Raw genomic sequence first — 24,627 nt, forward strand, 5'->3', positions numbered from 1 at the left:
AGAGGTCCAGAGAGTGGCAACATGAGAACAGGACCTTTTCTGCAGTGGCTCCCTATATGTGGAATGTTGCCTCCAATGGGGTTCACTTGGCACCTTCATTACATGTCTTTAGGCACCAGGCAAAAACTTTCCTCTTCTCCCAGGCCTTGGGCTGCATAAACAATCTATGGCCTTTTAAACTATGTGTGTGAGGATTATTGTTTTCATTTGTTACTATGGGATGTACAGTATTTTTGTGTTCTTATATTGCAAAGTTCCCTGTGACCCTTGATTGAGGTATAGAAATTATTATTATTATTATTATCCTTTGAGCAGGGCTGGGTTTAGGTTTGATGAGGCCCTAAGCTACTGAAGGTAATGAGGCCCTTTTTATGTCCAGCTGTCCTTTGTCAACAACAAATTGTCACCGTTTTTTGTGTTGCATATATGCTATATGGCAATTTATGGACCTAATAAGTATCTACACAACACAGAACACTGTTGCTGTAAGTAAGTTTTACTTTATTTGTTTTTTATCTTATATTTTGGAAATGTACATCCAGTTTTTTTGCCTTTAAATTTTTTGGGGGCTTCCAAGAGACTTGGGGCCCTAAACCAGGCATGTCCAAAGTCCGTTTTGGGGGCCTAATCTGGATCTGGCTCCTGTGGCATTTATTTCCTGGGGTAAAATCCCCCCCCAAAAAAACCTCAACAACTTCAATCCTTAAAAAAGGTCAAAAACTTTGGTTGGCCGGCCCCCACAGCCCTTCACTTCATCAAGTCTGGCCCTCTTTGAAAAAAGTTTGGACACCACTGTAAGCTATAGCTTGTATAGTTTATACGTAAATCCGGCACTGCCTTTGAGTAAAAAATGTTTGCTCTGGAATTGTGCTCTGCGTGTTTTGCAAGCCAAGCCATTTGTGCACAGCCTTCGCTCGTTTGCTTTGCTTTGCTCGGCTAATTAGAATCGCAGAATTGCAGAGTTGAAAGGGACCCCAAGGGTCATCCAGCCCAACCCCCTGCGAAACAGGAATCTTTTACCCAACATGGGGCTCCAACCCATGAGATTTAAGCGTCTCATGCTTTCCCGGCTGAGCGATCCCAGATCTGCCCCGCGAAATTATTTCACTGGATCCACGGCGCGTTTGCAAAAACCTCCATTTAAGAGTTTGTAAAAGCCACGCGTCCCTCGCGCAAAAAAAATCGAAAATTGCCCTGGCGAGCGGGGAGGGACTTCTTCCTTTTCCTTTTTGCAAGCACGTCTCTCGTTTGCAAACCCCCCCCCCCCCCCGCCTAGTAGCTCTTCCTGCACGAGAAACTCCGGCGCGGAGAAACATTCCCGCCTCTGCAAAATAAAAACCGGCGCACCGCAATCCATTACAGCTGCAAGATCTGTGGCGCCACTATTGAAATTGAATAAAAGGAGCGGCGTGGTGGTGCATTGCATGGCGCGAGTGCTGCAGGTGCGTTTTAGCCAGCAAGGACTGGGGGACCTGCTGGTAAGAGCGCTAAACAGAAACGGCACCCTGGTATCCGGGTTTTGCAACTCTCCCTCTCCAATAAAAGTCCCGCGGGACGGAGGAATGCGGATTGATTCCGGATTCGAAGCGCGCACGGCAGCTGCGTCCGCACGCCGCCCTGCCAGCGTTGCAGCGCGCTCAGGTATGGCCCAGAGAAAGTGTGGGGAGTTTGCCCTAGTCCTTGACGCTGCGGGTTCCTCTTCTCCTGAAATGGCTAGAAATCTTAAGAGGATAGGGACCATCTCTATATTTAATTCGCCTTGGAAGGGGGGCGGTGCGTGTCCTTTTACATGCTGGTGGTGGGGAGGTCATGGGGAATCTTCCTTCCTGCTTCCTGCTCTTTCTCCAGTCCTTCCACCCACCCTATTTTCTTCTCCCTCTGTCTATTGCTTAGGGTGGAGAACCTGTGACCCATTAGAGGTGTTAGGTAAAGGGACCCCTGACCATTCGGTCCAGTCATGGCCGACTCTGGGGTTGCAGTGCTCATCTCGCTCTATAGGCTGAGGGAGCCGGCGTACAGCTTCCGGGTCATGTGGCCAGCATGACTAAGCCGCTTCTGGCGAACCAGAGCAGCACATGGAAATGCCATTTACCTTCCCGCCTGAGCGGTACCTATTTATCTACTTGCACTTTGTCGTGCTTTCGAACTGCTAGGTTGGCAGGAGCAGGGACAGAGCAACGGGAGCTCACCCCGTCGCGGGGATTCGAACTGCCGACCTTCTGATCGGCAAACCCTAGGCTCTGTGGTTTAACCCACAGCGCCACCCGCGTCCCTATTAGAGGTGGTACCGTACTTTAATTTATTGTCCCGTCTTGTCATCCCAAGGCCCCAGAGGGAGCTGCAACACTACAAAGTAAAAATGCAGTTTTGAGCAACAGATTCCTGTTTTGCAGGGGGTTAGACTAATAATAATAATAATAATAATAATAATAATAATAATAATAATAATAATAAAATTATTATTGGGGTCCCTTCCAACAACCATTCTGTTATTCTGCTATTCTAATTAGCTGATCATAAACAAGCATCTGAGCTAAGGCTGTACCCAGATGCTGGGCTTGTAAAATATTAGTACCACGATCGCAGACCAGAGCTTTTTTTACTCAAAAGGATATTATGATTATTTTGATTATTATTATTACAATTTGCAATATAAACACACACACACAGGCCATGCTTCCTGGGGCAGATGGGAATTGTAGTTAATTAACATCTGGATGACCACACAGTCCTCATATCTCTTTCACAACCTGAAAGGTTGTTGTCAGGCAGTTTTGTGGGTTTTCTTTCTTAATACTTGCGAAGCTAAATATTGGGGGTTTTCCCTTTTAAATTTTTGAAACTTTATTGTGACATATTGACTGTTAGTAACCACCACAAGGTTAAATATTTTCACCTAATGAGCCCTTCCCCCATAGTATTTAGAAAATACTATCTTGTTTTTTGGGTGGCTCCATTTTGCTCCCAAAATGATTGGCACTGCGCCACTCACATTTACTCTTGGAAGGGAAAATGATGAAAGGCCATTCCAGTAACTTTATTTCTTCCTGGTGGCTGTTGTTGTTGTTGTTGTTTAAATTGATAATAATTACTTCTGGTCTCCTTTTCAGGTTGATGTCTCCATGGACCCTTTGAAGATGTGAGTATTTGGAGTAGAGGATAAGATGTGGCTCAGAGAAGGCCTTAGATATCCAAGCAATGGCTGAATGTGAGCTAGTATCAGGGATGCGGACTTATAAAAAATATTGGGGGGGCCCGGGAAAGCTCATGAATAATAAATAAGCTCATGAATATGCAAATAAAGTGGCGCCGCCTCCTCGTGAGCGAATAGGGGAGAGCGTGCTGCGCCTATTAATCAGCTCCAAAGGAAATTGGGTGGAGCTTTTGCTCGGGAGGGAGGGCAGGAGGCATGCAGCCCGCCCCTCCCTGTGCATTTTGGGCTGGGGGAGGGGCGGCGATGGCGCTCTGCTGGAGGGGCGCCGGAGATTATTGGGGGGGCGGAGCCCCCCAAACGAATTTTTGAGGGGGCTCGGGCCCCCTCAAGCCCCATGGAGTCGGCGCCTATGGCTAGTATAATTACAAATAAATGTGGATTTTGTTCCTCAGCCTGAAATAAGGAGGTTGGCTGTCATGGCCTTTTTAGTGGTGGCTCCCAGATGGTAGAACGATCTTCCCCAGAGAGGCTCACCTTTTGCCTATGAAGTCCCCCCCCCCCCTTTGGTGTCGAGTGAAGTTTTTAAAAAGAATCCCAGCCCTTTTAACATCATCCTAGGCATAGTTCCATCCTTATTTTCAGACCGTGATATATCAATACATCACAACGTTTAGCCGGTGATATATTGCGATGTGGAAAACCAGATATCGCCCAGCCCTATTACTGAGATGTTAAATTTCTGCCTTTTATGGTGGTTGAGAGTGCAATTTTATTTCTGCGGAGTTTTCCATCTCTCTGTGTGATTGTGTCAGGGCTGAGGAACCTTTGACCCTCCAGCGGCAGCTGGGCTCCATAGGAAGTTGCCTTAGTTGGACCAAAGTTTGTAAGCCAGCAACAATCTATGGTTTCAGTTGATTAAACAAACCACAGTGAAGCTGCTGGGACAGAGTTGAAACATATAATACTGAGCCGTGATTTAATAAACCATGACTCAGGTTGATGTGCAAGACAGGCCAAATTTTGCTGCGATGAATGTGTGTTACCCTATTTCTTTCCCCTTCGGGAATAATTTTTCTATCCAACACGCATGACATCTAAGGTTTCTCTGAACTTGCTTCTCAGGTCAAACCCTGGCAACGAGAGGAATAATGGCAAAACTCTGAAGAAGCATGTCAAAGCAGCTCCACCAAGGCATCCTGGTAGGTTTGTGCTGCTCAGTTTTTGAAAATGTTTGGTTGGGGAGTAATAAACAAATGGCATCTGCAACACAGTGTTGCAGCGTGGAGGATTTCCTTATTTACTGCCTTTGGGTGGCGCTGTGGGTTAAACCACAGAGCCCAGGACTCGCCAATCAGAAGGTCGGCAGTTCGAATCCCCGAGACGAGGTGAGCTCCCATTGCTTGGTCCCTGCTCCTGCCAACCTAGCAGTTCGAAAGCACGTCAAAGTGCAAGTAGATAAATAGGTACCGCTCTGGTGGGAAGGTAAACGGCGTTTCCGTGCACTGCTCTGGTTCACCAGAAGCGGCTTAGTCATTCCGGCCACATGACCCGGAAGCTGTACGCTGGCTTCCTCGGCCAGTAAAGCGAGATGAGCGCCGCAACCCCAGAGTCGGCCACGACTGGACCTAATGGTCAGGGGTCCCTTTACCTTTATAGCCCAGCTCTCCTCCAAGGAGCTCAAGGCGGCATACAGAGTTCTCCTCCCCATGTGACCCTCACAACAACCCTGTGAGGTAGGTTAGGCTGAAAGTGAGTGACTGGCCTGAGGCCCCCCTAATGAACTCCATGTCTGAGTGCGGATTTGAGTCCTGGTCTCTCCAAAGTCCTAATCCGACATTCTAACCACTGTACTGCACCGACCAGAGAATGGTGCAATGTTTAGTGTTCCTTTTAAGGTTGATTCCTGCCAGCCATGCCCTCTGCCAGGATGCTCCATTCCGTCCCCTCTCCCTGACTTCCACTGGCTTCTGAACATAGATAAGTCCTCCCTGGGCTTTTCTGCTTTGCTTTCTTAGCTCCCGGATTCAATCCCCTTAGGTGGGAGATCAATAAAGAGATTTCTCCCTCCCCTCCACTTTAAACAAATAAATTAAATAACAAACTTCCCCCTATGTGTGTGTATGTGTGTATATATATATATATATATATATAAATACAGGGAAGGAAGGGGAAGAAAACACCTTTTACCTTTTCTGCTTTACAGAAACTTTCCTTAACATTTTTATATATTTACAATTTTTTTGACAAAGTAATAATAATTAATTAATTAATGTACAGTCGTACCTTGCAAGTCGAACGGGATCCATTCCGGAAGTCCGTTCAACTTCCAAAGCATTCGAAAACCAAAGCTCGGTTTCTGATTGGCTGCAGGAAGCTCCTGCAGCCAATCGGAAGCCGCATTGGATGTTCGGCTTCCAAAAGAACTGGAACACTCACTTCCGGGTTTGGATCATTTGGGAGCCAAAACGTTCGAGAACTAGGCTGTTCGAAAAGCAGGTATTTAAAAAGCAACTGTATTTAAAAAGAAGGGGCAAGTGCAAATGGGCCAACGTTTGAAATTAATAGGGAAATAATGGAGAATGGGAACAGGAAAGGGTCTGTCTGTATGAGAGGCAGGTCAGAGTGGCTTTTCTCAGGGTGGGAGAAGCTCTCCCAGATGGGAAGTGGGAAGATTCAACTTATCTGTATGTGTGAAGATTAAGATAAAATGGTGACTGAGGGCCACATAGATATATTTATAATTTTGTGTTTTATGTCGATCATTAATGTATTTTACTTTATTTTTTCTTTGGGTTTATCCTGTTAGATCTACCGTATTTTTCGCCCTATAGGACGCACTTTTCCCCCTCCAAAAATGAAGGGGAAATCTGTGTGCGTCCTATGGGGCGAATACAGGCTTTCGCTGAAGCTTGGAGAGCGAAAGGGGTCGGTGCGCACGGACCCCTCTCGCTCTCCAGGCTTCAGGAAGCTATCAGCAAGCCTGGGGAGCCCGCAGGAGTTCCCGCAGGGCTCTCTAGGCTGCGGATAGCAGCCTGCCGCCCGGCGCGCGGGGCGCCCTGAAGCAGAGTGCCCCGCGCACAGGGCAGACATCCGCAGCGTGGGGAGCCCTGCAGGAGTTCCCGCAGGGCTCCCTAGGCTGCGAATAGCAGCCTGCTGCACAGAGCGCGGGGTGCGCTGAAGCAGAGCGCCCCGTGCGCCGGGCAGACATCGGCCAGCCCCACAAGCTTGGGGGACAGCGGGGAGGCAGAGCGCCGTCATACCGCTGTCCCCCAACCTGGTTTCGGGGGGGAAATAAAGGGGAAAAAATTTCCTTTATTTCCCCCCCCAAAAAAACTAGGTGCGTCCTATGGGACGAAAAATACGGTATTTATTATTATTATTCCCGTTTGTTTAGTTTGAATTTTATGGCATCTTCGGTTGAAAACCTTTAATAAAATTGATGCAAAAGAGAGAGAATGTGAAGCTATTAGCATAGTGAAGAGAGATTTGTATGCATTGCCCAATATATTGAACTTCTCTGTCTGGCCCTCGGGACTCCCTCCAGGCTGTGCCCCACACTTCCCTGTTTGCACCCTCCTTAAGACTTTCTGCTGCCTTACCAAACTTTGATAATGCTTCCTGATTTGCCTGGATGGAGGCACATAAGAAAAAAACATTTTGAAAAAATATGGTTCCGGAACTGAAATATTAATAGATAATGTGTAAAATGTGCAGGGGTAAGCAAGGAAATAATAAAAGAATAAATGGAATAATTATTAAACTACAACAACACAACAAGATGGAAGAAGTAAAAAAAATATTGAGATCACACATGGGTGAAGGGGAGTGGGGGGTATAGGGGAATTTATAAAAATTTCCAATATAATATTTCTAATCACATTGCATTTATATACAGTAAAGGGAAGTCTATAGCAATTAGGTATATTTTAATTTAGTCAACTACGCAATAAGCTTATGTTACAAAACGAATATGGATTTTGAATTAGATGTTTGCAATTCTTTTTCAGTTTTGGAATAAAGTTTTAAAAAGAAAAAACATTTTGGTTTCCCTGCAGAGATTTATGCCCCGTTCCCTCCCCCAAACCAATCTGGCTGCAAAATCTTGGGCTGTTTTTAAGGATTGTGTGTGTGTTGTGTGTTTCTTTGGCACCCATTTCAGGAAAACGGGAACCGCGGTGCTCGTTTCTCCTCCCAGCCCTCTCGGCTGGGTTTTCTTTCCACACAATGTGCCTGCAGGCTTCTGAACAGGGCATAATCCTTTACGGCCAAACATTTCTCCCCTCGTTGGGGTCAGAAGTCAGAAAGCCATTGTCCGGTTATTTATAGCTGTGTCCTGTCTCTGAATTATCTTTGTTCGTTTGGGGCAGGCGGGTTGGAAAGCAGCCGACAAGTGGCAGGCAGGCAGGCCGGCTGGAGGTTTTGTGCTTGTGCCGGAGCCATTTTTACTGGGCGAGGGGGTTAGTGCGCTCAGCTGTGCAACATCCAAGTTCTCCACCCCCCACCCACATCCTAGGGGTGGATGGTGGGGCACAAGGCAAGGAGCCCAAATGTGGGTGGAGCGAAAGCTGGCGATTGGTGGAGCCAGAGCCCATCAGAGGAAGTGCCAGTTTAGGCCACATTCACAGCATAATGCGCATTTAGAGCGCATGGCTTCGCCCCAGAGAATCCTGGGAACTGACATTTACCCCTCACAGGGGATTAGGCCAAATCTACTCCTACATCCTTCTGACAGTGACTGACCAGGGCCACGGGTGGCGCTGTGGGTTAAACCACAGAGCCTAGGGCTTGCCGATCAGAAGGTTGGCGGTTCGAATCCCCACGACGGGGTGAGCTCCCGTTGCTCGGTCCCAGCTCCTGCCAACCTAGCAGTTCGAAAGCACAAAGTGCAAGTAGATAAATAGGTACCACTCCGGTGGGAAGGTAAACGGCGTTTCCATGCGCTGCTCTGGTTCGCCAGAAGCGGCTTAGTCATGCTGGCCACATGACCCGGAAGATGTACACCGGCTCTCTCGGCCAATAAAGCGAGATGAGTGCCGCAACCCCACAGTCGTCTGCGACTGGACCTAATGGTCAGGGGTCCAATTACCTTTAATACCACTTAAATGGTCATGGCTTCCCCCAAAGAGTTCTGGGAACTGTAGTTTGTTCAGGGTGCTGAGAGTTGTTAGGAGACCCCCAATTCCCCTGGCACAGCTACAATTCCCAGAGTGGATTAATCAGTCAATCCCTCTTCACGGGGGACTATGGGAATTGTAGCTTGGGGGAGGGAATAGGGGGGCCCCTAACAACTCTCAGCACCCTGAACAAATTGCAGTTTCCCAGGATTCTTTGGGGGAAGCCGCATCTGTTTAAAGCGGTATGATACTGCTTTAAATATGTATACAGTGGTACCTCAGGTTAAGAACTTAATTTGTTCTGGAGGTCTGTTCTCAACCTGAGGTACCACTTTAGCTAATGGGGCCTCCTGCCGCTGCTACACCGCCGCCGCATGATTTCTGTTCTCATCCTGAAGCAAAGTTCTTAACCCGAGGTAATATTTCTGGGTTAGCGGAATCTGTAACCTGAAGTGTATGTAACCTGAAGCATCTGTAACCCGAGATACCACTGTACTGCAGATGGGGCCTTAGGGTGTCAAACCAAACCCCTTATTTGTGGGGAGTGGGAGACATCTCTCAAAAATTCCTCTGGTTTTCTCCTTCCAGGGTCCTTCAAGAAAAAAGAATCTGAACTTTTTGTCGGCAATCTCCCGTTGGATATCAAGGAGGTGAGGCTTGGTGCTTTCTGTTTCGGAATATATTTCTTGCGGACACTTCCGCCGACTGCCTTTGTCTCGTGATGTATATTAAGCCGCGAAAAATGGGTCTGTGATATGGTCTAGATACTCCCATGTTTTGGTTTTCACCTAAGTTGTCTTCTACAACCCTCCTCTTTAAACCAACACCCCCATCATAAATGTGTCTCTCTTACAAGGATGTATATTGGGCAAGGGAAATGTCAGTTCTCTGTCCAGTGAGAAGGTGGGACCTGGGCATGGGTTGCCTCTGTCTACAACCCAGGACATGCGTGGTCATGTGACACGGTCATGTGGCGCAGCTTTGTGGGCATAATCTGGCTCAGAAGGCTCCGCCTTTACCCCTTCTAGCCCGCCTTCACCCCAGTCCATCTGCACTATGTACCGTATTTTTCGCTCTATATGGCGCACCTTTTCCCCTCCAAAAATTAAGGGGAAATGTGTGTGCGTCCTATGGAGTGAATGCAGGCTCCTTGGCTTCAGCAATAGCAACGCAAAGCCTCCGAAGCCCAGAGGGTGTGCTCCCTCTGTGCTCCGGAGGCTTCGTGTTGCTTTCACTGAAGCCTGGATAGCGAGAGGGGTCGGTGCGCACCGACCCCTCTCACTCTCCAGGCTTCAGGGATAGCCACCTGAAGCCTTCGGCGCGCAGCGCGAGTTCCCGCTGCGCTCCGGAGGCTTCGGGTTCCTTTTGCTGAAGCCAGGAGAGCAAGACTCTCCTGGCTTCAGCAGAGAGGGAGAGCTGTGCAGCGCCCCTTCAGCGAAGCAGAAGGAGAAATGGAAGGGGCTCCGTTTCTCCTGCCGCTTCGCTGAAGGGGCGCTGAGCAGAGAGGGGGAGATTTTTTTTTCTTGTTCTCCCCCTCTGAAACTAGGTGCGTCCTATGGTCAGGTGCGTCCTATAGAGCGAAAAATACAGTACTTAACGCACTACCATGCCACATTAAAGGGTCACAGCTTCCCCCAAAGAATCCTGGGAAATGTTGTTGGTTAAGGGTGCTAGACCCCTGTTCCCTTCACAGAACTATACACAACTGAGCTATCACCTGGGATAGCTCAGTTGGTAAAGCAGGAGGCACTTAATGTCAGGGTCGTGGGTTCAAGTTCCACGTTGGCCAGAAAGATTCCTGCATTGCATGTTGTGTGTATATATAAATTTATGATGGTATGTAAAGTAACACAGTAGCTTACAGCTCGGAAGCTAAATAACTCTTCTAGGTGATTGGTAACTTCTTTGTAAAGACTATACAATGTCCAGGCTCTTTATATTCAAAAGAACTCTACTTTCATAAACATATAACCAAGAAGAATACATTTACAATCTGATGCTTATTCACTTTGTTCCTTATCAAGAGCTCCTGTGCAGGTTTCTCCCAATTAACATTTCTGTTTTCTAGCCGTATCACTTGGTCCAGTCCGATGTCCATAGCAATGTATCACAGCCACTTGGTTGGGTGCCCATACTGCATCATGAATGGAGATTGTTTCTACCAACATACGTGTGCAAAACTCGTGAGGCTGAATCCCTGGGAAAGGGGAGGGAAAGAGGACCTGGAAAATAGATATAAACTCTTTGTAAAATGCTTTCAGGTGTGCTTGCTGTGAATCAATCACGCAGGTGCCTTTCTGCTACTCCGGATAGCAGGAATAAAGACTCTTTCTCTGAATTAACCCCTTCCCCGGGAGCAATGCTCTTCCTACCCGTGAGAAAGGCCTTAAAGGCTACAGTTTCACCTCAGACAGATCACACGGACACACACTGTCCTCAGCAGAGCAGCCATTCTCCTCACATACGCACAGAGAGGAGCAGAAAGCAGTTAAAAAAAACGACAGTTACTGGAATAACAGTCACAACGGAACGGAATGCCTCTCATCTCATGTGACTCAGCCAATCACACGAGGGCTACTGCCAAAGGGGAGAAAAAGCCCATGTTAAAAATACACAGTAATTTAACATAAGTAAATATTCCCATTTAAAGAATTTTTTACCATTATCCTTAACGTTGCATTACTGGATAGCTCAGTTGGTTAGAGTGTGGTGCTGGTAACGCCAAGGTTGCAGGTTCGACCCCTGTAAGGGGCAGCTGCATATTCCTGCATTTTGGGGGGTTGGACTAGATGATCCTCGGGGTCCCTTCCAACTCTCCGATTCTGTGAGTAGCCGAGTGATCAGTCCTTCTTCCCAAGGGATTCTGGGAATTGCAGCTGGGGGGGGGCGGTCACCTGGCGCTCAGCCTCTTAAACAAAAGCTCCACCTCCCAGGATTCCTTGGGAGGAAGACATGACTGTTTAAAGTGCTCAGTACTGCTTTAAATTCACCCTGCAGGCGAGGCCTTAAAACTCAGGGACTTGCCTCTAAATGTACCCCTTTGTGTGCTGTAATTCAGTGTTCCCCAACCTTGGGCCTCCAGCTGTTTTTGGACTACAACTCCCATCATCCCTCGCTAGCAAGACCAGTGGTCAAGGATGATGGGAATTGTAGTCCAAAAACAGCTGGAGGCCCAAGGTTGGGGAACACTGCAGTGTAATTCAACTGCAGGGATCTCTCTTGGTTTAACCCGGGAGTGATTTTCAGGGCGGGGTGTCTATCCCATTGAATCTTCCCCTCTTGTTTCTATCTTAGACAGAGTTAGCGCTTGTGTTCCGGGAGTTTGGTGTGAAGACAGTCAAGAAGCACAAGACAACTTTTAACAGGTACACCCTGCGCTAAACGGGAGGTGTTGGAAGAAACCTTTGATGACCCTCCGTTCAGGGATTGGGGAACGTCCGCCCTCCCGCGAGTGAGGAGATTTCACCCCTCCCATATCCAAGAATCTGCTGATGTTCTCTGCTGATTCTCCAGAGAGGAGGGGGGCGGTTTCTGCTCACTACTTATTCCACTCCAGCCTCACATCAAAGAGAGAGAGAGAGAGACTGAGTGTTAGAGAGAGGTCGTGTGTATAGATAAGGTTGCTGCTAAGAGCAGCTGCAGATACTCAGTGCAGTTCAGCATTTTTGCTTAGACCTCATTTAGCTCTAGTTGTGTATTAGGGACGCGGGTGGCGCTGTGGGTAAAAGCCTCAGCGCCTAGGGCTTGCCGATCGAAAGGTTGGCGGTTCGAATCCCCGCGGCGGGGTGCGCTCCCGTTGCTTGGTCCCAGCGCCTGCCAACCTAGCAGTTCGAAAGCACCCCCGGGTGCAAGTAGATAAATAGGGACCGCTTTCTAGCGGGAAGGTAAACGGTGTTTCCGTGTGCGGCTCTGGCTCGCCAGAGCAGCGATGTCACGCTGGCCACGTGACCCGGAAGTGTCTCCGGACAGCGCTGGCCCCCGGCCTCTTGAGTGAGATGGGCGCACAACCCTAGAGTCTGGCAAGACTGGCCCGTACGGGCAGGGGTACCTTTACCTTTACCTTTCTAGTTGTGTATTATAGTTGTAGATAGAATAAAGAAGATATTCTACAGAGCTGCTCTCCGAGTCGTTTATGCTCTGCTATACTCTGCTGTGCGACGACTGTCTACTTGTTGGAGTGAATCCGGTGCTCACAACTCGTAAGCTGTGAGTCCACAGCACTTTGACCTGTTCCTGTGCAGAAGGTGGTCTCTGGAAGTGCTACCCCAGCTCGCCTAGCCCAGTCGGGGCTGAAGTGGATGAGTCCAGTTGGTGGCACTGGCTCAAGGGCGATGCTGACAGCGAGGGAGATCCTCTTTGGCCTTGCAAGGTCTTCCCATTATGGGCGGAGAGCCTGGGGGGCTGAATGCATTCCCTTCCACCTGTGGTGATGTTCAGATGAAGGATGAGGACAGGGAGAGACTATGCCCTGCCTGCTTTGGGGGTCTTTGCCTCCTTTTATCTGGCTCCACCTCCTTTGACTTGGACGCATCCTGCTGCCCCCAGTAGGTTGCTGTTGCCCACTGTCCCCCAAGAGTGGGAGGACTGTGGCCCCCGAGACCGACCGATCTGGCCCTCGCAGCTCTCCCTAGACCACGCCTCTCACTCACCTGCTTCGTACTATCCATGCTTGCTTTTGTCTGGCTGGGACTTGTAAAACCATACAGTCATACCTCGGGTTGAAGTCGCTTCAGGTTAAGCCTTTTCGGGTTGTTCTCTGCGGCGACCTGAAAGTAACAGAGCACATTACTTCCAGGTTTTGCCACATGCGCAGATGCTCAAAATGACGCCACGCGCATGCCTGGAAGCGGTGAATTGCCAAACGCGGGGACGCAGGTTGCGTTCGCTTCAGGATGCGAATGGGGCTCTGGAACGGATCCCATTCGCATCCAGAGGTACCACAGTGGTACCTCAGGTTAAGTACTTAATTCGTTCCGGAGGTCTGTTCTTAACCTGAAACTGTTCTTAACCTGAAGCACCACTTTAGCTAATGGGGCCTCCCGCTGCTGCCGCACAATTTCTGTTCTCATCCTGAAGCAAAGTTCTTAACCCGAGGTAATATTAACCTGGGGTTAGCGGAGTCTGTATGTAACCTGAAGTGTATGTAACCCGAGGCACCACTGTATATACTTGGTGGCCCCTCCCACTTTTGCCTCTGGCCCTGCCCACCACTGGCGTGTGGTTCCGGAAGGGCATGTAGCCCTTTGTCCACTCATGTCCTTAGCCCACGCTGAGCATTTCTCGTTCCCCGGCTCTTTTTTCTGGAGAGATTGAAATGCCAACATGGCCCAACAGCTGACGTCGCTTCTCCTTCTCCGCAGCTTTGGGTTTCTGGAGCTGGCGTCCGCCGACATGGTCAAACTCGCCATCAAGCGGATGAACGGCAGCCTGGTTCACGGGCGACGCATAACAGTGGCCGTTGCGGAGGACAGGAGGCCCCGCGAGCCCACAAACACGGACACAGAGATGCCGGTAAATATTCCTGCCTCACTTTTAGCATCGTCTAGAATGACAAGGTCCCCTGGCCAGAACCCCTCTGACATGATTTTCTATCTCCTCGCAGACACAGATAAGTATGTGACCTGGTGTGTAGCACTCTTTGCAACTGCCGCTCGGAAAATTAGAGCAAATTAGATAGCCAAGGTAGCCACCAACTGTAAAGGAGATGAATTTATTTGACCCTATCTGCATCAAGCTATGGGACGCGGGTGGCGCTGTGGGTTAAATCACAGAGCCTAGGGCTTGCCGATCATAAGGTCAGCGGTTGAATCCCCGCGACGGGGTGAGCTCCCGTTGCTCGGTCCCTGCTCCTGCCAACCTAGCAGTTCGAAAGCATGTCAAGGTGCAAGTAGATAAATAGGTATCACTCCAGCGGGAATGTAAATGGCGTTTCTGAGCGCTGCTCTGGTTCACCAAAAGCGGCATGCTGGCCACATGACTCAGAAGCTGCACGCCGGCTCCCTTGGCCAATAAAGCGAGATGAGCGCCGCAACCCCAGAGTCGGTCATGACTGGACCTAACGGTCAGGGATCCCTTTACCTTTACATCAAGCTACATTTTATCCTTATCGCCAAACTCCGAATATAATTGCGCACTGTATTAATTAACATCATTTTTTAATATATTAGTGGCCATGTGATAATTTTAGCTCATAAATTTTATTGTTTAATGTCTTAATTTGTATATTAAGGTACTTTTAAGTACTTTTAGAGTAGGTAATGTCTTGATAACATAAATGTTTTAAGTTTTTTGTATCAATCCAGTACAGTAGTACCTCGGGTTAAGTATTTAATTTGTTCCGGAGGTCTGTTCTTAACCTGAAACTGTTCTTAACATTAAGCACCACTTTAGCTAATGGGGCCTCCCTCTGCTGCCGCAGCGTTAGTGGAGTCTGTAACCTGAAACGTATGTAACCTGAAACGTATGTAACCCGAGGTATCACTGTATATTTTGTTTTAATTGTTGAATGATTCTGTGTACATTGCAGCAGACTTGGGCTATGTGCAGTAAAACTGAATGACTGGCTGGCATCGTCTACACTGGGCTTCCACAACCTCAGCCCTCCAGATGTTTTGAGACTACAATTCCCATCATCCCTGACCACTGGTCCTGCTTGCTAGGGATCATGGGAGTTGTAGGCCAAAAAAACACCTGGAGGGCTGAGATTGAGGAAGCCTGGTCCACACTGACTGGCAGAAGCTCTCTCCTGGTTTTCAGCCAGGGTCCTTCTCTCCCAGCCCTACCTAGAAATGTCGGGATTTGAACTCGGGACCTGCTGCTCCACCCACTGACCTATAAGCGCTTCCCGATAGGTGTTAGGTGTTTTTCCTTTTCTGGATGACGGGGCTCCAAACCTCACGTTTCATTGCAGGATTTGGAACCAATTCCCTGGGAAGAGACCGGACCCAAGTGTGGTATGTTGCACCCGTGGGGGGGGGGGTTCTCTTTATTTCCTCCCTGCTATATCCTGGGGGCTCAGGGCAGCTTTCCACTCTCTCCCACCCACCCTGCAAAATGACAGTGATTTCCTCGCTGGGCGAAGAAATCAAATTGTCAGGCCAAATGAAATGAGAATGATATTGTAAACGTAAAACCTATTTAACTTAACACACGCTTACCTAGACGCACTTTTTTTACCCTGGCTTTTGACACCTGATGTGTGTGTTTTTAGTACTCACCTCATTTGGAGTATTGTAGTGGGTGGCCCTGTGGGTTAAATCACAGAGCCTAGGGCTTGCCGATCAGAAGGTCGGCGGTGCGAATCCCCGCAATGGGGTGAGCTCCCATTGCTCAGTCCTTGCTCCTGCCCACCTAGCAGTTTGAAAGCACATCAAGTGCAAGTAGATAAATAGGTACCGCTCCAGCGGGAAGATAAACAGCGTTTCCGTGCGCTGCTCTGGTTCGCCAGAAGCGGCTTAGTCCTGCTGGCCACATGACCCAGAAGCTGTACGCTGGCTCCCTCAGCCAATAAAGCAAGATGAGCGCCACAACCCCAGAGTCGTCCACAACTGGACCTAACAGTCAGGGGTCCCTTTACCTTTACCAAGTTGTTTTAAACTGTTTTTAACACCGTGCTTTAATGTTGTGACTCACGCCTGGCACCTTAGGGTGAAGGGGGGGGGAGAGTAATAATAATAATTAATGATAATGGTGTCTTATGGCATCTGTAAAAAAACCCAAACCAACAAATTTAAATATTTATTATTTGTTAAAGCCACTGATTTTTTTCTTTACAAAAGTAACTCAAAGACTCCTGTGCCTTTGAGTTGTTTTTAAAGCTGTTTTTCATTTTAATTGAAGCCGTTTTGCGATAATGTAAGCTGTTTTGAATTGTTGCAGCTTACCCTGGGACCTTAGAGTGAAGGGCATATTGTTGTTGTTTAATAGCAACAGCGATGAATTGGAGCTCACCTTATCAGATGAAGGTCTGTGCTCAGACAGCACACCACACACAAAGGTGTGTGCACCTGCATCTTTTGTAATTTTTTGTTGTGAACTGCCTTGAGATCTACAGATGTAGGGCAGTATATAAATTTAATTAATAATAATTACCGTATTTTTCCATGTATAAGACTCCCCCATGTATAAGACGCCCCCTATTTTTTGGGACTCAAAATTAAGAAAATGCACTATCCGTGTATAAGGCGACCCCTTACTTTAAACTTCAAAAATTTAGGAAAAAATATAGTCTTATACACGGAAAAATACAGTATTATTATATTAGGATCAGACTCGGGCTAAATGTGGCGGGTGGGCGGGGTTGCCCACCTGTCAATCACATGACATCACAATTGCCGTATTTTTTGCTCTATAAGACACACCAGACCATAAGACGCAACTAGTTTTTGGAGGAGGAAAACAAGAAAAAAAATATTCTGAATCCCAAAAGCCAGAACACCAAGAGGGATCTGGCTTCTGAGATAGCCTCTTGCTGTCCTGGCTTATGGGATAGCCGCGCGCAGCCTCTCCCGGGCAGCGGGAGGAAGGCTCCCCCAAGAGCTGCGCTCCCTTTAAAGTGCTTGCGGAGCGTGTGTGCGGCTCTTGGGGGCAGCCCTTCTCCCTCCTCAGGGAAAAGCCCCCAAGAGCCACACACACGTTCCACGCGGCTCTTTAAAGGGAGTGCTGAGCAGAGCCTCCTGCCTGCATTCGCTCTATAAGACGCACACACATTTCCCCTTACTTTTTAGGAGGGGGAAAGTGTGTCTTATAGAGCGAAAAATACGGTACATCACCTTATTGGTTGTCTGTCAAACTCCCTTGCACAGGTTCCCGAATGCTCCTATAGACAGTCGGGGAGAATTTTGCACGGACCCTCAACATTCCACAGCTACTGAGCAGGCTCAGTCCTCATTGGACTGAGTTTCGGGTGGGCCAGTCCTTTTTGGGGAGTTTTTAATGGGGCAGTGTGGTGTTCTTCACCTTGGGATCCCCCTAAACATATTGAGACCAGGCTTTCTTTCTCTCTCTCTCTCTCTCTCTGTTGACTTTGTTCCAGTTCCATTTCTACTGCCAGTCTCAAACTTTGCCTCTTCTTTAATTTCCCCTGATTTCCTGTCTTGTTCTCGGCAGATCTTTCCCCAAAAGCCAACACCCAGACCTTGGACCCTCCGAAGCTGAAGGTCCTTTATGCCATTCCCATGGAAATGAGGTGAGGAGGAATATCTTACAACAACACGAAGTGTCATGAAATGTCATCCGCATTTGGGTGTAAATTTCTACTCGTATGCATATCTTTTTTGCAAAGTGATTTTCCCAGTCGTGTTATTTTCACGATTATATGCACTTCTACGCACGCTTTGCCTCGGCATATTCATTTTTGCATGCATTCACTTGGCTGAAGAACTATATTGTGAAATTCAGAGGAAAACTTGAGAAGTGCACATTTTGGAAGGCTGAACATAAGAAGAGCCCTGTTGGCTCTAGTCCAGGGGTTTCCCAAACTTAAGTCTCCAGCTGTTTTTGGACTACAACTCCCATCATCCTTAGTTAGCAGGGCCAGTGGTCAAAGATGATGGGACCTATAGTCCAAAAACAGCTAGAGACCCAAGTCTGGGAAACCCTCCTCTAGTCCAACATCCTGTTCTTACAGCCAGAAGCCCACAAACAGCTGCTGAGTGCAAGAGCACTTTAGATTCCCAGCAAGTGATACAGTGGTGCCTCGCAAGACGAAATTAATTCGTTCCGCGAGTTTTGTTGTCTTGCGATTTTTTTCGTCTTGCGAAACACGGTGTCGGGAAAGTTTTGGAAAAGCTTCAAAAAGCTCAAAAAGCTTCAAAAACCTCAAAAAAGGCTACCACACCGCGTTCTATGAGTCGCTCCTCGAAGTCAAGTCGCAACTGTATTAACGGTGTTAAGAAAAAGGAAACAAACTTGTAAGACGTTTCCGTCTTGCGAAGCAAGCCCATAGGGAAAATCGTCTTGCGAAGCAGCTCAAAAAACCCTTTCGTCTAGCGAGTTTTTTGTCTTGCGAGGCATTCGTCTTGCGAGGTACCACTGTAATCAGAAAAATAGTAGCAGAAGAACAATAGCCATTGATAATGAATTTGTCCAGTCTTTTAAAGCCATCCAAAGTAGTGGCCATCACTGCCTCCATCATTTATACACCTTTATAATATTTCACCCTGTCTCTTATTTGCCTGTTCTCTGAACAAACAAGCCCAAAACGTTGTAACCCCATTGGACACTTTCTTTGACTCCTTGATCATTTCTTGACTTCTGTGATTGATGTTCTCCTGCTAGGTACCGTATTTTTCGCTCCATAAGGCGCACTGGACCATAAGCGCACCTAGTTTTTAGATGGGGAAATCAAGGGGGGGGGGGAAATCTAATTTTTCCTCCCCAGCCCCAAAGAGCAGCAGCCTGTCTGCTTCCCCCAGAGCTTCTGGGGCTGCCAGAGGAAGCCCGGTCCCCCCCCCCCAGCCCCAAAGAGCAAAGAAGCCAAGACAGTGAGCGGGATCCATCCCACTCGCTGTCTTGGCTTCCTCTTTAGCCGCGCGCAACCTCTCCAGCTGGGAGAGGCTGTGTGCGGCTAAAGAAGGCATAGCCGCGTGCAGCCTCTCCCGGCTGGAGGGGCTGCGCATGGCTATGGCAATACCCCCACCTCCCGCAACAGTCCACAGGAGCCGCACACCCTTTAAGGAGTGCGCGGCTCCTGCGGGCTTTTCTACAAAGAGGGAGAAGGGGCTGACTGGCCGCGTCAGTCCCTTCTCCCTCCTGGGGAAAAGCCCCCAAGAGCCGTGCGGAGCTTGTGTGCGGCGCTTGGGGGCTTTTCCTGCCTGCCTCCCCCCTACATTCGCTCCATAAGACGCACACACATTTCCCCTTACTTTTTAGGAGGGGAAAAGTGCGTCTTATGGAGCAAAAAATGCGGTATTTTTAACTGAGTACCGGAAGAATCTTTTGATCGGTGTTGTGACTTTCCTTCCAGAACTTCGTTCTTGCTGCAGATGTTAGCAGATTGCTTTAAGGATGTGGGCTGGCTGTTCTCCATAGCAAAAGTCGTCGGGAAAGCTGCGCTGCTGGTGTTGGATACCGTTCCGCAGACCCCCTTCTTCTGGGCCATCCATCTCACAGAGGTTGGTGCAAGCCGCAAATTCGTTTTGGTTAAACCGCTTGCCTGTTTGCCCACCGCTTCCCAGGATTGTGGTTCCATAAAGCCTGGGGAAGCGAAGCAGTTTAGTGCCCCCCGTTAGCGGTGAAAGCAACGTAAGCACACAATGTGCTGCAATGCAACAGACGGCGGTTCATTGAGCTCTAACGCACTTTGAATGGCACTGGCCTCGTTCGGGAAAGAGGGCAAATGGTAGAAAGTTGCTTTTGATGGCCTCTGCACACGTGTTGTGAAAGGAATGAGGCTAGAGGAACTGAAATGTTTCTACTTTAAATGGAGCGTCTGCGAGTGGAAATGTGAGGGGAGAGGGATGCTGTGCTGCCCATCAGGCAATGGCTTTTTACACCTGCCTTGCCCCACCCTCCAGCCCTCGGAGCCTTGCCCAGACCATGACTTTGAGAACAGCGGAAGCAGCTGAAAACTGAGCAGTTCAGGGATAGTTTTAAGGGTTGTGTGTCCTTGTTTCTCAGTTTTTCATGGCTTTGTATGTTTTGTGGTATTTTGTGCATTGTGATTTGCTGTTATTTTTCTTGATTATAGTTTAGCACAATGCAATACAAATCTTTATTACGGTCATAAAAAGGTAAAAGGTAAAGGGACCCCTGACCATTAGGTCCAGTCGTGGCCGACTCTGGGGTTACGCGCTCATCTCGCTTTATTGGCCGAGGGAGCCGGTGCACAGCTTCCGGGTCATGTGGCCAGCATGACTAAGCCGCTTCTGGCGAACCAGAGCAGTGCACGGAAACGCCGTTTACCTTCCTGCTGGAGCAGTACCTATTTATCTACTTGCATTTTGACATGCTTTCAAACTGCTAGGTTGGCAGGAGCTGGGTCCGAGCAACGGGAGCTCACCCCGTCGCGGGGATTCAAACCGCTGATCTTCTGATCAGCAAGCCCTAGGCTCTGTGGTTTAACCCACAGCGCCACCCGCGTCCCGTTTAATTATTTGCTGATATTTAATTTTACTGTTCACTATTGTATTCCAATGAATTATTGGATATTGCTTTAATTGATATGTCGATTATTTCAAAGTCATTGGGACTTCTTTGTACAGTGGTACCTCGGGTTACATACGCTTCAGGTTACAGACTCCGCTAACCCAGAAATACTACCTCGGGTTAAGAACTTTGCTTCAGGATGAGAACAGGAATTGTGCAGCAGCAGCAGGCCTCATTAGCTAAAGTGGTGCTTCAGGTTAAGAACAGTTTCAGGTTAAGAAGAGACCTCCAGAACGAATTAAGTACTTAACCCGAGGTACCACTGTATTGGATCAGATTATCAGGCGTGTGTGATCGTTGCTGTTTGTTTTGTTATTTCTTCAGCTTGTATACTGCCTTATGTACAGTGGTGCCTCGCAAGACGAAATTAATCCGTTCCGCGAGTCTCTTCGTCTTGCGGTTTTTTCGTCTTGTGAAGCACGGCGCTTAGCGGCTTAGCGGCTATTAACGGCTTAGCGGCTTTAAGAAAAAGGAAACAAACTCGCAAGAACTCGCAAGACGTTTCGTCTTGCGAAGCAAGCCCATAGGGAAATTCGTCTTGCGGAACGACTCAAAAAACGGAAAACCCTTTCGTCTAGCGAGTTTTTCGTCTTGCGAGGCATTCGTCTTGCGGGGCACCACTGTACAGTAATGCAGAAAGACGGTATGCCGCTTAAAAGTGAAATGAAATGAAATGCTAGAGGACTTTTGCTTGTGTATGTGAATGTTCAACAGGAGCTAAAATACACCGGATACTGTTTTTGCTGTTAAAAATGCAGGAATGCCATCAGGCTATGCGGAAGCTGTTTGGGGCCTTGGCGGAAAGTGAGTCTTGTGCACCCTTTCTGACAAAGCGAGAGGTTCAACAAGGGACACGTTGCTTGGCGGAGTGCATTGTGGGGGATGAAGGCCATGCCTGGAACAGGTGAGGGGATTATGGAAACAAATACATGTTGCGCCTTTGGGGTTGAGAACAAAGCATGTAGTTAAGACAAATGGAGATACCTGCAGGTGGCTGTTAGTTATGATGGCTCAGTTGAGCCTTCCTGTGCCACAGCAGTATACCTTGGGGGTACTGGAGGCTGGGGACTTACAGCAGGGAAGGTCGCGAGCTTCCCAGCGACACCTGGCTGCCCCTCATTGGGAACAGAATACTGGGTGGAAAATTAAAAGCGGAGGTATCTTTTTCTTGTTGCCTTTGTCCATGGAGTTTTCTTGGCAGGGATACTGGAGTGGCTTGCCGGTTCCTGCTCCAGGTGGATCACGTTTGGTCAAAACTCTCCACTATGACCTGTCCATCTTGGGTGGCCCTGCACGGCATAGCTCATAGCTTCTCTGAGTTATTCAAGCCCCTTCGCCACGGCAAGGCAGTGATCCATGCTCACTAGAAGGGATCTATGCTCACTAGAAGGACAGATTGTGAAGCTGAGGCTCCAAGACTTTGGCCACCTCATGAGAAGAGAAGACTCCCTGGAAAAGACCCTGATGTTGGGAAAGATGGAGGGCACAAGGAGAAGGGGACGACAGAGGACGAGATGGTTGGACAGTGTTCTCAAAGCTACCAGCATGAGTCTGACCAAACTGCGGGAGGCAGTGGAAGACAGGAGTGCCTGGCGTGCTCTGGTTCATGGGGTCACGAAGAGTCGGACACAACTAAACAACTAAACAACAATCTTTTTCTCTCTCTCTTTTGCCTCTCTCCCTTTCTCAGGTGCTGGGTTGTGGAAAAGGTGGAGGATCTGGCGGTAGTGTTCTTTGTGGATTTCGGCCGCTCTGCCACCGTCCCGCTTAATTCCCTGCGGAAGCTGGACAGGGATGATTTCTGGGCCATCAAACCTTTGGCGCAGCCGTTTGCGCTCCAGGAAGGCAAGTGAAGGCAAAAGTCGATGGAGCGGTGAACACAAATTTCACCCTTGTGCTGCAGGATAAGCTGCTAACGACGACGCACCCCCCCCCCAATAAAAAATTTAAAAATCCGAAGAGGTTGCCACTGGCCAAATCCAGTAACTGAGTGTCTGGGGGAGACAGAGACAAAACCCAAAACCCTGGAGAAGTGGAATGGAAGGGCATGACTGCCTTTTCAGAACCTGGACAGAGGTTGGATGGCCATCTGTCATGGATGCTTTTAGCTGAGATACCTGCATTGCAGGGGGGAAGAACTTCTCTTCCAACCCTGATTCTAACAGAAGGACACACACTCCATATTGCAGCATTTTTGTTGCAAGTCCCTCTTGTACTGCTTACTGAATAATTCCTTTTGACTCGTACTTTTTTTTTTCTTTTGCAGAGGTTTTCCCACCTCAACTCATGATGAGAAAAATCCTGGAAGGGAAGGTGGTCGGTCCATTGCAGACAGAGGTAGGGACAGAAGCGTCTTGCAACTGTTAACGTGCAGAGGAAATGATTTTTTTTCTCGTCTTCCACACTTTTGATAGCCACAGAACCTCTTCTCTGTCCCCTGAATCGACATGGGTGAATTCTCAAAAGGTTTATTTTGAAAGTGGCCAGAGGATGAGTGCTCTGATTGCATAGGAGAGCCACAAATCGATCCACTAGATGTGCCTCCAAATTGGAAGCTCCAGAACAGCGACTGTACGGAGAATCCCGATTCATATATCACATTAACCAGGGGTGCCCAAACTTTTTTCAAAGAGGGCCAGATTTGATGAAGTGAGCATACATGAGGGCCGACCAAAATTGTTCAGCTTTTTTTAGGATTGGAATTTTAGGAGCTTTTTAAAAGATTTTCCCCCAGGAGATAAACTGCCACAGGGGCTGGATTAAACCCTCCAAAACGGACTTTGGACATGCCTGGATTAAACCATACAGTGGTACCTCTGGTTAAGAACTTAATTCATTCCAGAGGTCCGTTCTTAACCTGAAACTGTTCTTAACCTGAGGTACCACTTTAGATAATGGGGCCTCGCGCTACTGCCGTGCGATTTCTGTTCTCATCCTGAAGCAAAGTTCTTAACCCAAGGTACTATTTCTGGGTTAGCGGAGTCTGTAACCTGAAGTGTCTGTAACCCGAGGTACCACTGTAGTTGAAAATGAACCTGTGGTTTAAGGTGAATTGAAACACATCTTCACCTAACTCTTTGGTTGCTCTCCAAACCAGGGTTTGTTATTGGTTTGCTGCCCATGGTTTGTCAAGAGAGAAACAAACCATAAGCCCAGGTTTGGATAAGAAGAGTCCTGCTGTGTGAGGCTAAAAGCCCACCTCGACCCGCATCCTAGTCTCCCAGTAGGGGAAGCCCACACTGTTAAGGCATTTCCCTATCCTCCCCCTCCCGACTACATATTCACATCACCACCATTAGCACATATGGCTTCGCCTAGAGCAGGCATCCCCAAAGTTGGCCCTCCAGATGTTTTGGGACTACAACTCCCATCATGCCTGACCACTGGTCCTGCTAGCTAGGGATCATGGGAGTTGTAGTCCCAAAACATCTGGAGTGCCGACTTTGGGGGTGCCTGCCCTAGAGAATCGTGGGATCTGCCATTTACAGTTCCTAACACCCTTGACAAAATTAAGAGCCTGGTTGCTAGATCAGGCCATCTAGTCCAGCACAGCCCCTTCTCCCAGTGCCCAACCGGATGATAATAATGATAATTTTATTCTCCATATGCCGCCCATCGGACTGGGTTCCCCCTGCCACTCTGGGCAGCTTCTAACATATATAAAAACACAATAAAACACCAAACATTAAAAACTTCCCTAGACAGGGCTGCCTTCAGATGTCTTCAAAAAGTCAAATAGTTGTCGATTCCCTTGACATCTGATGGGAAGGCATTCCACTGCCGAAAAGGCCCTCTGCCTCGTTCCCTGTGACTTCAGCGAGGGAAATGCCCAAAGACACTCAGAGCTGGATCTCATGTCTCAGCTGGATGAGGGGGTGGAGACGCCCCTTCAGATGCCTCTGGGAAGCCTGCAAGGACCAGAGCACAACAGCAGCTCTCCTCACTTGCAGTTCCCAGCGACTGGTACCCAGAGGCTCCAAGAGTAGAACACAGCCCATCATTGCTACTGGACATTGAGAGTCTTATCCTTCATGTTTTCACCTGCTGGGGGCCATCAGTACATCCTGTGACATCAAATTTGCCCACAAGCTTTGTGGAAGAGCAATCCCTGCGGAAGCGAGTTCCATAGTAACAATGTGCTGCTGGAAGTACTTCCATTTATATTTCCTGAATCTTCCAACACTCAAGCTTAATTGATCTGAGTTATGAGAA

General features: G+C 48.3%; 1 protein-coding gene across 6 annotated transcripts in view; it reads left to right on the forward strand.

Moving 5' to 3' along the window:
- Nucleotides 1–24,627, forward strand: part of TDRD10 (tudor domain containing 10) — a 37,988-nt gene that overhangs the window by 11,212 nt on the left and 2,149 nt on the right. For 2 of the 6 annotated variants that reach the window (XM_028709070.2, XM_077920030.1), the window contains exons 3-13: nt 3,111–3,139; nt 4,277–4,353; nt 8,857–8,918; nt 11,563–11,633; nt 13,629–13,779; nt 15,179–15,221; nt 17,377–17,455; nt 19,235–19,382; nt 21,174–21,319; nt 22,106–22,260; nt 22,682–22,752. In XM_028709070.2, coding sequence (XP_028564903.2) covers nt 3,111–3,139; nt 4,277–4,353; nt 8,857–8,918; nt 11,563–11,633; nt 13,629–13,779; nt 15,179–15,221; nt 17,377–17,455; nt 19,235–19,382; nt 21,174–21,319; nt 22,106–22,260; nt 22,682–22,752 — 1,032 coding nt within the window. Of the gene's footprint in view, nt 1–1,275; nt 1,479–1,544; nt 1,642–1,749; nt 1,774–3,110; nt 3,140–4,276; nt 4,354–8,856; nt 8,919–11,562; nt 11,634–13,628; nt 13,780–15,178; nt 15,222–17,376; nt 17,456–19,234; nt 19,383–21,173; nt 21,320–22,105; nt 22,261–22,681; nt 22,753–24,627 lie in introns of those variants that run through there. The other 4 variants (XM_028709072.2, XM_028709073.2, XM_028709074.2 and 1 more) reach the window with 4 other exon arrangements.

Source organism: Podarcis muralis, chromosome 16 (assembly GCF_964188315.1).
Source record: "Podarcis muralis chromosome 16, rPodMur119.hap1.1, whole genome shotgun sequence".
Classification (NCBI taxonomy): Eukaryota; Metazoa; Chordata; class Lepidosauria; order Squamata; family Lacertidae; genus Podarcis; species Podarcis muralis.